Source organism: Tympanuchus pallidicinctus, unplaced genomic scaffold (genome assembly GCF_026119805.1).
Source record: "Tympanuchus pallidicinctus isolate F22 unplaced genomic scaffold, pur_lepc_1.0 scaffold23, whole genome shotgun sequence".
Classification (NCBI taxonomy): Eukaryota; Metazoa; Chordata; class Aves; order Galliformes; family Phasianidae; genus Tympanuchus; species Tympanuchus pallidicinctus.
In genome coordinates this window covers 5,870,515-5,887,905 of record NW_026294740.1, presented here as the reverse complement: position 1 = coordinate 5,887,905, position 17,391 = coordinate 5,870,515, and the positions used below count along the sequence as shown (strand labels likewise).

The 17,391-nt window shown below is 59.4% G+C and overlaps 1 protein-coding gene across 1 annotated transcript in view; it reads right to left on the bottom strand.

Annotated features, from left to right (window-relative positions):
* SDK2 (sidekick cell adhesion molecule 2) overlaps positions 1-16,889 on the bottom strand; it is a 41,862-nt gene extending 24,973 nt beyond the window's left edge. Inside the window, exons 1-2 of the mRNA XM_052687630.1 lie at positions 16,274-16,889; positions 1,259-1,418 (exon numbers count right to left, since the gene is read on the bottom strand). Coding sequence (XP_052543590.1) covers positions 1,259-1,418; positions 16,274-16,352 — 239 coding nt within the window. The 5' untranslated portion in view covers positions 16,353-16,889. The remainder of the gene's footprint in view (positions 1-1,258; positions 1,419-16,273) is intronic.
* Between the last annotated feature and the right edge of the window lie 502 nt (positions 16,890-17,391).

The window sequence follows — 17,391 nt, the reverse complement described above, 5'->3', positions numbered from 1 at the left end:
TTATGCCCATCATAACTAATTTTGGTCCTTTGCCTTCCTCACCGGCAGCCTTCAATTGCAGACGAGGCATCCAAAGTCTCCTCTCGACACACGAAATCCCCTCAGAGAGCCGTGGACGGGCAGCACACGCCGTGCTGAGTTAAGCCAATGCCGGCAGGTTGCATCCCTGCCGTGGCACAGCCGGGTGAGAGGCAGGCAGTGATTTGCATAGAGCCCATTTGCTTCATTAGCTGCAGCTCAGCAGCTCGGTTTGTTTGGGTTTTCCGCGTGTGTTTGCTTGTTTTCTCGCTTCCTTTCTTAATCCCTTCTGGCTGTGAGCTGGAGCTGGAGGCAGAGGGCTCAGGGGATGGCAGTCACCTTGACCAGGGGACCGGGGGATGCAGAGTGTGGGCCATCCCAGGGCAATGTGGGGACATGGGCACACGCTGGGGCAAATCCCTGCACGGGGTCTGCATCTCCACAACCCCACTGAACCCCATAACGCCTTGCATCACCCGCACTAGGCTGCTGACATCACGGGGCTCAGCAGGGTGAAGGATCTGCCTACGGTGCCACTGGGCACCCAGCATCAGGATGAGCGCCCATGGGGGTCAGCCAAGGTGTTGGGGCACTGCTGAGCTGCAGCTGCTGGACTCAGCGGGGGCACCCATGGGGTCTCCAGGACCCACAGCTATCACAGTAACATCTCCAGTGTGGCACCCAGCTCTGGGGAGGGGACATCACCCAGCCACATTGTCTGCATTCCTGGCATCCCGGAGCAGCCCCGCGTTGCTACAGCAACACGAAGCCTTCGGATTCAACGCCTTTAAATGGGGAATGGCTTGTCTTGGGCTGAATTATTGATTAAAACAGAGAGGATGACACACGCTCGGAAGAGACGGCGAGAGGTGCCCGGCACAATTTCAAGGCCAATCTGACGTGGGCTGTGGTGCAGGGCTGGCAGTGGGATCGGTCGGTGCTTGGGGCTGGATGGGACATGATCTGTGCCCGGCATTAATCCTGAGCTGTACAAATGCCTCCTCTCAATGTTGACCAGCTTAAATCCATGGCTCTGCTGCCGTTTGCTCTCCAAACAGAGCAGGCAGCTCCCGGCATGCTAATCTGCTGCTCCTGCCTCCGCGCTGCCCTTCTGCCACCAACACATCTCCATGCAGCAATGATGGGGGCCAGTATAGGGCATGGGATGAGCCCCCAGCACGAAGGTGGGACGGTCCCCACGCACACCCCCAACCAAGAGCATCCCCAGGAGGGCACTCACCGGTACTCCAAGGAGAACTTGGTCAGCTCCCGGCTGTTGTGCAGCCACTTGAACTCCAGAGGCCAGCTGCCCTCCGCCATGCATGTCAGCACCAGGCGGTTCCCCTCCAGGTGGACCTGACTGCGCACCGGCTCCGTCTTAAAATATGGGGACACATCATCTGCAGGGAGAGAGAAGGGAGAGGGCTCAGAGCTGCCCCACAGCTCGCTAACCCACAGCAGTGCAGCAGCAGGACCACAACCCCATCATCTCAGGTGTAGGATTATTCCAGCAGCCCTGAACGATGGGGGATCCCAGTTTGTGCCCCCTCTGTGCTCCCTCCAGTGCAGCTCCCAGCCTGGAGACCCCTGCACCTGGCTGCTGCCCAGCCCAGCCATTTCCCGAGCCTATCGACACCAGCTTAGCCCATCTAGGGTTTGTCTAAGCTGCTTTCTTTGCTTTATTCCTGGCTGCCTTTGTAGCGCTTCAGAAGCACGGAGCTTTTAACTCGGGGAGGGGGGGGGGACAGGGCGGAGGGGCTGGGAGCAGAGCAAGGCATAAACACTTACTCGTCTCCTGTTTTATTTGCTAAGTAAAACTATAAATCGAAACACACAGCTCCATTTTCTGCTTAACAAATGGAGGCCCTTTTACTTCAAAGACACATTCATATTCCCCAGCAGCTTTCAAGTGCGCTTTCAATCACAGCTTCGGGTTTTTACTTTGGGGCCGGGCTCTGCTTTCTTGCGTGCACAGGCTGCATTCCAGCCCAGGCACTGCACACCGTGAGCTGGCAGCACAGCACCACTGGCCCCAGGGTGCCCAGGAGCAGGATATGGGGCTCAGCTCACCTCCCCTCAATGGGGTTGGGCTCTGCAGGAGCTCAGAGCTCCACACCCCACCACTGCTTTCCTTGGGGGCAGCCCATTCCCTCTCCTCCTTCATTTCACTCTCCTGCCTGACTCCTCAGTGCAGTGCTCAAGTTGGCAGGGGCTGCTCCTTTCCCACTGCCCTCTGGATGTGCATCAGGGCTGCTGTATATTGCAGGGGGCAGAGCCAGGTTTGCAGGTATGCACATTGGTGTGGGATCTGTGTCCATGCAGGGACACACATGCTTGGGGGTGTCCACACGTCCTGCTCAAGCAGCAGAGAAGTTCAGCTTGCAGCTCCAGGGCCTCACCCATGTTGGATCCCACTGCATCACTGCAGCTGCAGGACCACAGGGATAGGACCCAACCTACGGGCACAGCCCTCATGGGAACACCCGGCTGTGGGGCTGTGCTGCCATGTACCCCCCACCCCCACCACAGCACCAACTGTGCTGTGCCACGCCTGATGTGATGGTGTTGCAGAGCCAGGCGCAGCACAGTGCTCCCAATGCACCTTCCCCAGGGCCGGCGCGCTGTTTGCATAGATCCTAATTTGATTTTAAGCAGCTAAGTCTCCTCTCGCTTTGAAGCATCCGAGCCATCTGTTCTGCATTAAAGGGTGAAAAGCGGTGCAGAGGAGGCGGTGTCTCCTAATTCTGCTATTGATCATGCAATCGTTATCCACCCACGAAGGTCAACGCCGTCGCCTCGGACAGAGCAGCTCTCGTCCCCCCCAGCAGCCACGCATTGCCTGCCTGTTGCCTGCTGCATGACAAGGGCATCCGTGCCCACAGTGCCCGCTGTGCCCTGGCACAGGGACCGGGGGCAGCAGGAGGAGTGGAAATTTCCCATGCATGGGCTGTGGTGAGGTCTCAGCATGGGACACGTGCGCCCCTACAGCCTCAACACCAGCACAGAGCTGGGGCAGCTGGGTCCCGGATATGGTGGAGCACTTTTGGGGTATGACAGCCACGTCCCCCTGACCAAAGGGTCATTACTGCTAATTCTTTCTTTCCCCCATCTGTCGTGACTGTTTACACACCACTCGCTAATTAGAGACTAATTAGTTGGTGCAGAAATTCATCACTTTCCAAACACAGGCATCAGTGAGACGGAGAGGTGGCCCTGGGAACATCTGCACACATCTGTCTGTGGCACAGGCAAGTGCTCAGCTCCCTGGGACCACCACCGAGGTGCCATGCCATGCTATGCCGTGCCATGCCATGCCAGCCCAACACAGCCCCTCTCAGCCCCTTCCACACTGAGAGCTCCACCTAACTGCATGTTCCCTCCTGCAGCACAGATGAGGGAGATCGGCCGCGCTGTCTTTACCCAAACCACCGGTGGTGATGGATGGGATAATGGGATGCCAAGTGCTGGTAACAGGGAAGGAGGGCAGGAAGGGGAACAGAGGTGACCCAGCTCACTTATTCTTGCTCTCTCCCTTCGCTGCTGCTGACATTTTAATGCCAAGGCCTCGCAAGGCACTAATCCAACCTAATGGGATCAAAATCTTTGCCCCTGCACTTTATTTACATAATGACCGCTGGGAGCTGGGTCTGAGCCCACAGCCAGTGCATTAACACAGGGAGGGCTTGTGGATATAGGGCAGAGGCCCCCAGCTTCACCAAAAGAGCAGTAATGGATCCTAATACCAGAGCGTAATGGATGAGCTGGGATCTGAGCATCTCCCCCAGCTCTAAATCCCTCTTGACGGGAAGGAACGAGAGGTTTTAGCCCAGAGGAGCCCAGCCTGAAGCCCTGCCAAGGGCACTGCAGCACCCCTCAATTCCTGGGTTCAGCACAGGGCCGCCACCTCGCTGCCCCTCGGGGACACCAAGCTGTTCCCCTCCCCGGTGCCTTAATCAGAAGCTGATCAGCTCAGCGCCTGTTTCCTGCTAATTACCATTAATCAGGGCAAGGCACAGCTGGGTGCACCTGAACCCATCCTTGCTCATCACAGAGCCATAGGGACACCCCAAAACCATATTGGGGGGGTGGGAAGGGCTGCATCCCCATTCCTTTTTGCAGGATTGACAGCACCAGCCCTGGCGGTCCCTAAATCCTCCTGGGGTGTCTCTGCCTGGAAGTGCCACTGCACAGCCCCCTTCCATCCCCCAGTGCTCCCCCCCAAGCAAGGGGAGATGGAGCTCAATCTCTTCTGCATCAGACTATCACCGGTGCTACGCAGCACGAGGAGATTAAAAAACAATAAAGAGAAAGCAAAACCCTCTGCTATAATTACCAGCCTTTAGCCGCCAGCGGAGGCAGGGGAGGGAGGGGAAAAGGAGAAGAGGGGGAAAAAAAAAAAGAAACGGAGAAGAAGAAATCCACTAAAATTTTAATAGGAACCACTGCATTTAATTTAACGACACATTTTTTCAATTACCAGAATAATTGTTTTATTCATAAAACGAGTTTCAATAAAGAGGGTAATTTTCCTTTGTTTTTATTATTCATTTGTGCAACGCATCAGCGGCGCAGCTTCCCAGCAGCCGCTCTGCATCTGGGGCTGGGGGACACAGGGGGGATGGATGGAGGAGGCGTGGAAGGAGCTGACACCACTGTCCCAATGCACAGCACCCATGGGTGACGTGTGGGGCAGCACGGTGCTCCCAGCTATGGGACCGGGCCATGCCATCACCGCTGGCCCCACCAGCTGCCCCTGCTGCTCCCATAGGGTGCACTATGGAGCCCATCCCTGCCAATGCATGTCCCCACTGCAGCTCCCTCCCAGGATGGCGATGGTGACCACGCAGCGCCAGCAGGTGCTGGGAGATGAGCAGCACTCCCCGTGCTGCCGGGAGCATTAGTATTCCTGAGACGAGGCCTTTTCCCCTTGATAAAAAGCAAACATGGAATTGAAATGCCGAGCGCTGCCGGCACCTGGGGAGATGCGGAGCTCGGCGCGCCCGTGCCATGGAGCTGTGGAAGAAGCGGTGGGGACAAAACGGGCCCCCTCAGCGAGCTGAGCCCCAGCACCACCCCGCGTTGTCAGCTTTCCCACTGAATCACCGGATTCGGGGATGGGGCAGAGCCACCAGGCTCTGATGCAGGAGTGGGGATGCAGACCCACAGAGCACCACTCAGCCACAGGGTCACACTGACCCTGTGCCACCCCCGGCACAGCACAGCCTTCATTTCACCCACCTGCTGAACACAGATCTGTCCCAAAAGCCACCAGCGAAGGGTCTGGGTGCCCCAAAGCACCAGGCAGCAGTTAGTTCACATCATCCTACAACCCCATGCCCAGAGCCCCTTACCCCCACCCATCTCAGCCCCAGTGCAGCTCCTCGGGATGTTTTTAATGTCTTTTTTTTTTCCTTTTTCCTAATAAAACGCCTTATAATTGCAGATGTGTCCATTAATCCTCGCGACTCACTTTGTTCCTTTCCTTTTCCTGCGTTCTCCCTCCCTCCCCTTCTCCCCCCGCTGAGACCAAGAGCTTTATAAATCTCCTTCTGGCTATTAATTAAAAGCAACCTCTCCGCTATCATGAGTGTACTTGCCATAAATTAATAGCGGCCTTCTTAATCAAATCTTATCTCCTCTCCGAGCGCCCGGCACACGGTGCAGAGTTGGTATCCCAGCCCGCTCGGCCGTGAAATGCAATTTCCAATGCTCCAACAGAAACTGCAGCTCCGCTCCATCCCCCCCCATGTCCCCGTCCTCTTGCAGGCCATGCGGGATGCAGGGAGGGATGGGGCGGCTGAGCGGAGCGCAGAGGTTGCTCCCCAAAGGCACGCTCCATTTCTCAGCCATTTACTGTGTTTATCCGCAGCCCCGGCGGATGGCACTCACCTACCTGCGTTATTTAGAGAGCGCTCGGAGCTCCCTGTGGTTTAAGGCCGTGGCAGGAGCCAAGGGAACTTCTGCTGGGGTAAGGGGACATGGAGGAGGTGGCACGGCCACTTCTCAGGAGCTCAGCCACTCGTGGGTCCTGCAAGCATGCAGCACGCTGCACAGCCTCATCCCTCCTGTCCCCCAGCCCCCAAAATTGCTCAGAGCCACGCACCTCCCCCTCCAGTCCCACGTGTTTCTCCCTAGAGTTTGCTTTCTCACTGCACCCCAAGGTGCTGCTTCTGCACATGGAGCCTCAAACAGCAGCAAGCATAGGGCACAGGTCAGGATCTTACCTGCAGGCCACATCCCCCTTGTCCCCTAGGAGTCCCAATGAGGCTCCAGCCTTACCCCTTCACACAGAGGTACCTATGGAAGTATCACTGAGCATGGCAGTGAGGGAGGACTCAATATTGGTGCCCAACAGCTGCTCTTCCACACTTGAACTGCTAATTGCAACTCTTTCCTACACTGGCTGCCATTGTCCTGCTCCCTAAAACCACACCACATCCAGCACGACCTGAAACCATCCCAGTGCCACCTCCCATGCCCAGCCAGGAGCCAACAGAGCATCCCCTCAGAGGAGATTTTGGGGTTTTGTACATGCCATAAGCAGATTGCAGAGGTGTGCTAACTGGATTAGGTACGAGGCAGACCTGGAACGGCTGCAGAGCAGAGCACAGCTCCCACCCGCGTGACATCGGCGGTAGGATTTGCTTTAAAAGCGGTTCCTTCCCTTAAGCCTTCGAAAAGGTGATGCTGCGGGAGGGCCAGAGGCTCTGCCACCTCCCCTCTGGCCACACAGAATCCCTGCAGGGCCCCAGGACAGGCAGGCAGTGGGGTCACAACCCCACACAGCCACCCCTGGGGACACACAAAGGGGTTTCATCACACAATCCTGCAGTGGCACCAGTGGCACCTGCCAGTGCACAGCGGTTGTACCCATGTCATCTTCATCTGTTTCCACTGCAGCTTCCCACACTCAGCCCTGGGGCAGGGAGGGGCTGTGATGGTGAGGGAGGGCTCCATGGAGCCCTGCTGGCACAGCACAAGGACAGAGCCAGTATGGCACAGCCAGCACGGGGCACAACCCAACCCCTCGCTCCTGCAGTTCCACTGCTGCCCAAAGGGGCCATGGCACCCCCAGGACAGGCAGATGGATGGGTGCCCACCTCCAGCCATGCCAGGGGGACCTCCAGACCACGCTGCCATCCCCATCTCCCTCCTCCTGCATCTGTCTCCGGGCCCACACTTATTTATTTGTTAATTAGCTGCTGTTTCCATAACAAACGCTCCAGCTTCTCCCAGCCTCCAACAGCCCTGGGGCTGGATTGTTAACGAGGATTTTAATTTGTTAATTAAAAGCAGGATGGCTCCATAACAAGCTACTCTTCCGCAGCCAGGCTCAGTGGGCTGCAGGGGGTCAGTGGCCTCATAAGCCCCATAGGGGACAGGGCACGGCTCCTTGGGGATGAGGGACATGGAGACAAGGGACAGCACGCCCTGCAGCACCACAGTGCCTGCACAGAACACCTCTTCTTCCAGCAGCAGTGCTGGAAACAAAGCCACATCTCTCCTTAAAGCCACATCTCTCCTTAGGATCACCTCTCCAAGCTCCACACAGCTCCCAGTCCACATCCCTCTCCTCCCCACACCACCTCTCTGCCCAGTGCCACCACTGTCCCTCAACTCCCCACACTCGGTGCACAGACAGCAGGTGAGGACAGCCCTCAGTGCCCGTGCAGCAACGGGGCCCCAGAACTTCGGTGCACACGTGGCTCAGGTAAAGCCCCAAATGTTCCCAGAGCTGTGAGCCCTGCCCAGGGAGCAGCACAGCACGTCATCCAGCCCCACGGCGAGGAACAGAGCACGGCTGTGTGCCCGTCCCTGCCTGCCCTCCTCACACACCCACCCTCTGCCCGCCCGGACCAGCAGCTCTGAATGGAAAAAACAACATTTCCCCCCACGGGAACCCCAAACACAGCGCACACACGGCACCGTTGTGCACTCCCAGCCCATGAGCCTGGGGGGGGGGGGGGTAACAAACAGAGCTTTGTGCTCCAAAATGCTGCACAACTCCATGTGCACAAACCCCAGTGCTTGGCCCTGATCCCAGCCCCAAATCTACACGCCCTGGCCCCAAAAGCACGGAGCCCATCACACGGCACCAAACATTTGGATTCCAGTACCAGCCCCCCCCGCACATGGCAGAGCCATGCTGGTCCCCACTGGAAGGCAGCATCCCCTTCCCCCTGCACACTGCTCTGTGCCCACGCATCCCAGCCAAAGGTGCCCAGCACGAGCCAGCAACCCCTGCATCCCCATTGCCACGTCAGCACTCCTATCCAGCTGCCCTGTCAGCCTGCATCAGCACAGGAGTCACCTCCAAGCGTCCCTTCCCCGCTTTGGCCACACATCTGTCACTACAGCAGATTGGTGCCATCCTGCCCTGGTCCCCAAGGTACCGGAGCTCAGTGAGGGGATGGGGACAACGCAGCCCCCCCCAGCCCAGAGGTTCAAGCTGGGAATGCCCAGCTGCTGGGGCAAAGCTGGATGGCACTGAGCTGCTGTGACACGGAGCACAGCACAGCCCTGTGCATGACACAGCCTCATCCCTAGCTGGGGATCTCTCAAACGCGGTCAAAACTCCTTCCCCAGCAAACTCCTTGCGAGGCCACAAATCCTCCTGACGCTGCGATTGCACAGCTCCTCCGTATCTGGGTCAGTGCTGTGAGTCACGGACACCCTGGGAGTGACTCAACACAGCACGGCCGGCTCCCCAGGAGCAGCTCCAGAACAGTGAGGAAGAAAAGGATGGGCACATCCCATGCGGGACGGACAGCACACAAGCCCAATGCAGCTGAGCATGGCTGCAGGCTGGATTCAGCCCCACAGGGCACAGAGAGCGCATCCTCCAGCTGTTCCTGGAGGGCAACCGCAGCCCCAGGCTCTGCAGCGTGTGGAGTGTTACTGCCACAAGGGGTGTCCCTCACCCCCCCAGCCATACAGGATGCACAGCGCAGTGCTCGCCCTGCAAACACCCTCACAGACAGACAGACAGACAGACACTCAGCAGGCTCACCGCGAGAATCTCACCGAGGTGGCATTTCCCAATGGAAAAAATACGACGGGGGAAAGAAAAACAGAAGGCAGAAACCACAAGAAAAACCCCACTCAGCCTTTCCCAGGGCGCTGACGTCATTCAGCCGCCAGCCTCACAGGATGGAAAACGCTGTGCCAGCTCCTGGCCCCCCAGCACCCCACAGAGTGGGACACTGCCATCCGAAATCCCTATCAACAGCAACGATGGCCAAAGTGCCCCATCCCCATCTTTGTCCCCATTGGCACTGCACACAGGGGACAAGCAGGCACAGATGCACTGGGGTGTTGCCCGGCCATCTTTTTTTTTTTCGTTTGTTTCCCAAAGTATTAATTAGTCATTGCATTGCTCACTTTAAACACAAATAGCTGCAGCATGACTGCAAGCAGGCTTCTTTTTTCCCCCTAGGAAAAAGCTTTGCTATTCCAAAGCTTTGCTTCCCTCCTTCATTCAAAGACGACGGTTAGGAACGGTCACAGCCCAGCCACCCTCCCACCACTGCCCTGCATTTCCAGGGCAGGGAAGCGAATGCTGCTTATTGCACTTATTTACACACTTGTGGCTCTCCTGGCCGGAGGGGCTTTTGCAGGCAGCCCAGCGATCCCAGCAGCGCCCAGCCTGACGTGCAGCTTATGGAGAGAAGCCAAGCGAGCAGCTCTGCCACCGCCCCAGGTGGAGTGCTTATTTCCCCTATGCACAGCACGAGCCTTATTTCCACCCTCCACTGCACAGCTCAGCCCTCTGCCATCACACCCCCAGCCCTTTGCAAGCCAGCACAAGGGAGAACACGGGGAGATGAAGGCACCCACTGCCTTCCACTCTGTGCAGAAAGGGGCCGGGTGCTCCTCGCCTCCTGGCAGCCGGCAGGGAGGGCCCTCCCAACAGCACAGCTTTGAATTAAACATACCACCCTAATGAGTTGATTTTATTAGTTTACGAGTGCATTGAGAACTCATTATCAAAATAAACATCAGTGCACTCCACCGAGCGCGGCGTTGCACACACGCGCCCCGGCAGCGCTGCAGATGGGGCCATGCGGTTCTGCCCCTGGTGCCCTCTGTGCCCCACATCCCTGCTCCCAACCCCATGGCATCTGCAGCCCCACGTCACAGGAATGTGCAGCTACCCGCCCCACAAAGCGCCTCACACCACCAGGTTTGCCTCTCCATTGTGGGGACCAAGCATCACCATTGTTGGGATGGGATCGTCCCAACTCCTGCCATCCCAAAACAGTTCGAGGTCCTCTGGTCCACAGGACATCATTCCTCTGGGATGCTCTGGGCAGGCTGAACCCCAATCCTGCTCCACCCCATTGGGGCACAGTGCTGTGGGGGACACCCCAAAGGCATTGGGTACACCCACCCCAGCCCTGGGGAGCCCACACCAGGGTGGAGCACTGAGGCACGCAGCAGGGGACAGCGGGCACATTGTCTGGCTCGGCAGGACACGCTCCCTTTGGAAACAGCAGCTAATCCCATTTCATCCCCCTTCATGGCCATCAGCTGTTTTTCAGGCATTCAGGAGGCGGGTTGCTGAAACCAGAGCTATTGTATCCCTGCCGCTGCCCCAGCCCCCTCCATCTATCACAGCCCAGCGCTTGGCCACGCATCCGGCAGCATTCCCACACCCGCTCCATCCCACCACCATCCCTTGCACCCAGCTGCACCTGCGCCACTCTGCCTTCACCAAGGACCTCGGTCTGACCGTGTGATCCACGTCCAGGTGAGGAAGAAGAGGAGAGGAAATACCATGCGGTCCCCCCATAGCCCATGGATGTCACCAGAGGATCCCCGTGCTCAATTATTCCCTGCTGGGAAAATGCAGTTCCTGAAAGGAGGGCAACAAATGAGGAGATGTCAATGACACTATAAAACCCCATTAACGGAGAGCACTTGGCCTAGATTCAGCCCAGTTTCCTACATTCAGCAAGCCAGGAGCTGGCCCCAGGAACATAACAGAGGGACGCCGGGCAGGGGACATGGGATGCAGGGGACATGGGATGCAGGGGACAGGCTCCTCCAGCCAGCCCAGCCCTACGCATGTGGGACAGGTGAACAAGAGTTGCCCTTGGCTCCAAACTCACTCCGAGGAAACGCCCGCTGGCTGGAACAGTTTGCATGCCCAGGAGTCGGCACGCATGCCCCAATCAATTAAAAGGTTCTAAAAATAGTGTTTGCCTTCATCAACCTGTTGTGAGTCATGGATACGGTAATGCTGCTGAGTGCTGGGCGCTCTGCCACGCGGCCCTGGATCCCCAGTCTGTACGGGACAACCACAGTGTCCCATGCCCTCCCCAGGAGGCCCAAGGACCCCCACCCATGCAAACCAGGGGTGACAGGACCCTGCCAGGCCCCCCAGCACCCGACTTCCTGCATCAACTCAAGCATCCCCGCAGGGATCAGCATCCCCACAACTGACCACATCAGAAGCCAGGCATCACCATCGGCTTGCAGCCAGAAGGGCTCAAGGTGATAGCTGAGGACTCGCAGGTTTTCGCCTCACCCAGCAGCACACAAAGCAATTAGCTCACAGGGCTAAAATTAGCTCAGTGGTTTCTTTCTGTTAATGGTCAAACCCATCAAGGTTTCCCTCCACCGGGGGCCCCGGCACCGCTGTGCGGGTGGCAGTGATTGATGAGAGGCGACGGAGCTGCTCACGTGTGCACGTGTTGGGCAGCACAGCCCATCCCCAGCAGCAAGGCAGCGGGACACCAGCCTGGCCAGCAGCCCTGGGGCAGTGCACCCCATCACAGCCTGTGCCTCAGTTTCCCTTCAGCTGTCAAAGGGATCCAGCAGGGCAGGGCTCCCGGCACGCTCAGTCCAGCTGTTATGCGAGGAGAGATGAGCAATGGGGACAATGACAGCAAAAGGTTGATAGGGAGAGAGACTTTGGCACAGGAAAGGCATTCTGGCATTCCTGGAATCATCAGTGCTCTGTCCACGCTCGCAATTGGGACGCTCAGCTGCTGGCACAAGATGACAGCTGGTCACAGTGCCCAGGGCCCCTTGGTGGCCACCAGCCAGGAGATGACACCGATCTGCACGGGGAGGTGACAGCTCAAAGCAGTTGCTGGCTGCCACTCACTGCATCCCCGGGGACAGCACTCGAGTCCCCTGCACCCGAATTCTCCATTCCTGGGGGCCGAGAGTGGGGACACAAGCAACCCCATCGGGGAGACAAAGGGGCCAGGGACCAGCTGCAGCCCGGAATGTCCCCTGCCCTCGGCCCCGTTCCCAGGGATCAGGTTTCCCAGTTCCCAGGCAACCCGAGCGTTCCAGGCACAGGCATTCCGCACCCTGCAGAGCTGGGGGCAAAGAGAGGGGCCACAGGCAGGTGGTCTGCAGGGGCTGGGGGAGGTGGCAGCAAGGGGAGGCATCGCTGGGAACGGAGACACGCACCCCAAAAGCACACTGGAAATGGGGTGGGGGGATGCACCTCAAAGCATCGTCAGGAGATGCATTCCCAGCAGCAGGCTGTGGCTCACTGAGCAGAGCCCAGGGCTGTGCCCTTGCAGTTGGCATTGCTGGCATGCGCAGGACGCCAGGCACGAGCAGCACGGCGGAGCCGCTGTCTGCACATTCCTGCTGCCAGCAGAGCAAATGCAGCGCTCCCCTACACCCACCCCCATCCATCTTCCCCAGGACACTCACAGGACACCCTTTCACCCTCAGCCCCATTGGGTGCTGGATCCCCACAGGTGACCACACGACCTTTCCATGCCACCTCGTGCCACAGGGCTCAGCTCACCCTTCGTTAGTGCGATCACATCACCACTGACAGCAGCATATTTATTGCCCGGCCCAGCACTGACCATTTCTCACCCAGTGACACACAACCTGCTAACGAGCTCGGTGAGGTAACGAGGGCTCTGGAGCAAGGGCATCCGCTGCTCCCCCACCCAGATGGGACCCAGCATCGTGAGGGTTTTGCTCCCACACCCTTTCGAGTCTGCGCTGCCCTCAGGCAACAACTGGCACCACTGCTGCAAAACACCGATGTGGCCAGCAGTCACTGTTTATGTAGGACCTACAGTAACAGCACAGAGTTCATCTCAAGGCAGGAATCGGGCACATCAAGGATCAGCTCCAGGCTGGGACAAGGCAGTACTTGGGGCTTTGTGGACCCAGGGAGCTGATGGAGCAGAGATGGGACCAGCACTGTGCAGCCCCACAAGCACAGCCTCCTGCACCCCGCAGGGGACAAGGACACCACTTGTAAAGACTCATGAAGGCAGATCCAGGGTCATTCCTCATCATCACACCTGTACACTGTAAACCTGCCTTCCTCCTCTCAGGTTTAATTATCAGCATTTTTCAAGTACCACAAGCAACCCGCATCTGCCCACCTGCCTCTCTCCTCCAGCTCCTTCGTTTGCTCCCACTGAGCAGAAGCGCCACCCCAGCCTCACCCCTGTCACCAAGGGATGAGCAGCACTCGGTGCTGCCACCCCAGCACAACGGGCAGGGCTCAGGGAGGGCACTCACCATTGGTGTGTGCCATACCATGAGGGCACAGGATGGCACACCCCAAAAGCCCCCCCTGTCCTAGGGGGAACCACCAGCAGTGATGGAGCACAGCGGATCACATCCCTCCCCCGTATGGTTATCGGGTCATCAAAATTTCATTGCTGTGCCTGGCCACTAATGGCTTCCAAAGGAGCATCAAATTTTAATCTCTCTTTTCCTCTCCCCTAAAAGCCACTTTCCTTCCTGAGCCGGAGCTTTGCACGAGGCCGGCAGCTAGTGTGGCAGCCGAGCTCACGGGGAAGGGGGAGGCAGAAAAAGCCATTCCAGCATTCCCAAGGCTTGATGATGGACACCAGCCCTGGGTAAAGACACCTTCCCAAAGCTGAGGGAACCACTGCCCTTGGTCACATCCCCAGGAAGGGCAGGGACCCATCCCCTCCAGCCCTGCTCGACGGCACATGCAGATGTGCCCAGGGACCACACGTGTCTGCCAGAAGGCTCTGTACCTCCCACGCCAGCCCCTAATAAGCCTCTTTGGCTGAAGCTGCCCATCTCAGGCCCCTGCCCCAAATCCCGTCTGGAACCTTAAGCCTCCCAAATCCCTCCTGGGACTGGATGCAGCCTCCTCAATCCCATTATGGGAGCTGTGCTGGTGCAGGGGGTCCTGGGCTGTGCCCCCAGCCCCAGCTGAGGGAAAATTGTACCTCCGAGGGGCATAAAATCTGCAGAACAAAGCAGGGGAGGGGAGGAATGGGAACAGCACCCCCAGCTCCTGGGGAACCCTCTGCTGTCTCACTGTTCGGTGAGGGTCGCACTGCGACAGCTCCAACCCACACCGCCTTCGCCTCCCAGTAATTAGCGCGAGGCCCCTAATCAATAAGTTATTTTTTGCCGTAGGTAATTAATAATTACACAGCGCAGGCAGGCTGTAATTAAACTTCCATCCCATCTCTTCCCGGCGGTGCTGGAGTCTTTGTTTTAGCAACTGCAGGTATTAAAAGTGTTTCATCCTGCGCCTGGGGAGCCCGCGCCCAGCCGGGAGGGTCTCAAGCCCTCCTCCCCCTTCCCCTCCATCTCTATTGATCCCATTTTCTTTGGCTGCTAGAATCAATAGCACCAGCACAAAGCACACTGCTACCTCTGCTCCAGGCCTGGCTATGGGGCTGGCACGAGCCCTACCAAGGTGCCCACATGGAGATGTCCCTGTTGAGAACCCACCGCAGCAGGGCTGAGCTAAAGGCCCCAGCGGGCACTGCGCCCACGGGGCAGCTCCTCCAGCCCTGTGTCCATTTGGGTTGCAGAGATGACTGCTGTCAGCCCACGTGCAGCAGGAGGTGACCCTGCCCCCTGTGTCCCTGAGCCGGCTGTAGGGACAGGCAGGCGATGCTCCCCACGCCGCTCCATCACTGCCCGCACTCAGCCATGCAGGCTCCCAGCAATGCCACACCACCCGCCAGGACACACAGCGTGCTGCAGAATGCACAGCTCAGATCGTGCACCAGGAGCAAGGAGAAAAGCCCTTTCTCCTGTGCTCCAGAGCCCCACAGGGAGCTCCTCAGCCCCACGGATAAACAGGAGTCAAGCACAGCAGGAGAGCATCCCACAGCCGGGAACAAATGGACCATGGGGGACCGCGAGCTGGAGCCGCAAGGCAGGAGAGAAACTCGGCAAGGGAGTGAATCAATCAAAGAGACGTTCACAGCTCCCCACACAGGGCCTGCCCGGATAATATACTGCCGCTTTAGATGTTATGTTCTGAACTTAATTACTGAGAAATTATAGCAGAACTAAGGGAGGCTCAGGGGGAGCAGGAGGACAGGAGCGCATGGAGACTTCTGGCTCCACTCACTGCTGCAAACAAGGGCAAAAAATGTCGAGGGTTGAGGCGCCCCAGGCACAGCACAGCACCCCTCCGTGCCCCCCATTTTGCAGCCTGGATCTGCTCTGTCCAAGCAACGGGGATGGAGGAGATGGTGCTGCAGCTCTGCCAGACAGCACCTCCTCCACATCCCTGCAGGGATGCTTGTCTGCTGGGGAAGGGACAGCACTCCAAGGAGGGCTCGCCCCGGGAATCTCTGCACCCCAAAGGGGCAGAAACTATTCCTGCCTCTCTCCAAGCAGCCAAAAGCACACTGCTGTGCCATAGCCCCGGAGGTGATGAGCAGACAGGCGCTCACGCTGCCCAGTACATGAAGCCTCAGAATACCCACAGGGACTCAGGGCTGCAGACCCCCCCACTGCCCCACCCGCTGGAGGTCAACGGGACCAGAATCACTGCAAAAGCCGCTCCCAGAACTCATGCCGCTCACATGTGGGGTCTCCAGGGAAGGGGTGAAATGGGTGCCCTCACCTTGGAGGGTGTCCGGTCCTCGGGAAACGGCTGACGCATTTCTACCCCGCACTCAAAGCAAGGGTTCCCCAGAGCGGAGGCTGTTACGGGGCAGGAGAAGCAGGAGGCAGCGCAGAGCTGAGCCCCTCCAGGCACCGCGCTACGCTCTGCGCCGTTCGGCCCCGGGCACCTGGGGGTCTCCTTAAGCACCTCTATTCCCTTCCCGAGCTCTGGGGCTGCGACCCAAACTTCTCCATCCCGGGCAGGGTGAGGGCCCCCAGAGTCTTTCCCCTCCCAGGATTCATCTGTCGGTGGGGGGCACACAGAACCCCCCCCCCCCCCCACCCACTAGTGGTTCACCGCCAGCATCGAAGCGGGAGCCGGAGGCTGAAGAAGCCGCACCCCGCACCGGGGTCCCTCGCACCCCCTTACCTTGGGCAACGGCTCCCGGGGGGCCGAGTAGGGCGAGCACCACGGCACACAGCAGCCCCCAACTCTCGGGCCGGGCCATGGCTCCGCCGACACTGGGGCAACTTCCCCGACTTTATAATCCGAGCGGCGGCGTCTCCAGCCCTCGCTGCTCTCCGGTCTCCCGGCGCAGGGACCTCCGAGGCAGCGCTGCTCGGAGGGAGGCGGAGGCGATGTGCAGAGCTCCCGGCGGGGTGTGGGGGGCCGCAGGCAGCTCTCCGCCCTGTCCAACTTCCCCGGAGACGCGCAGAGCCGGGACCCCTGAAAATTCAGATCGGGGCCGGCAGCCGAGCCCCTCCCCACGAGCTGCCCTCCGCGTCAGGGAAGGGAAAAGGAAGCGCAGCGCCGTCCGCCCCCGGCCCCTCCTGCCCGCCTGGGCACCATGGGGAGCCGCAGAAAAAAGTTTGGGGTCCGGGGGCGGGGACGCGGCCCCTCCCCGGCGCTCAGCTTCTGCCTGGAAACATCCTCGCCCCGGCGGCTCCGGGCGACGGGGCGGGATGGTGTGGGGGGTCTCGCCTCGCGTCGCACCCCAGCAAACGGAGAAAGTGCGGCGGCGACGTGCGGCGGCGCGGGGTCCCGCTCGGAGCCGCGGGCGATGCGCGGCAGGCGGGCTGGCAGCGCCGCGCCGTGCCGTCTCTTCTCGGCGCTCCGGCCGGCTGCCTGCTGCCTCCTGCGCGGCGGCGGAGTGAGCTGCGGCGGCGGGGCTCGGCGGAGCCGGGGGCAGCCCGAGCCGGGGAGGCGGGGAGTCGGCGCGGCTCCGAGCGCTACCCAGCGGCCGCGGCCGGGCGCGCACGGAGATGCGGGGGAGAGGGCGCGGCGGGCACGTCCCCTCGGCCGCCCACGCTTCGTGCGGAACGGATGGGACGACCTCCCCTCCCTGCCCCCCACCCCGGACACCGCAGCCCTCGGGGGGGAGCAGCAGCTGCCTTCTCTGCAGCTTTCGGATCACCACGCGCCTGGAGCGGCCCCCTCCTCACTGTCCCCAGCCACACTGACAGCGTTCAGAGCGTCTGCACCTCATCCCCGTTACTCAGGGAGGGGACACGGCAAGTCTCCAGGGAAGCTCACAAGCAGAACTCGGT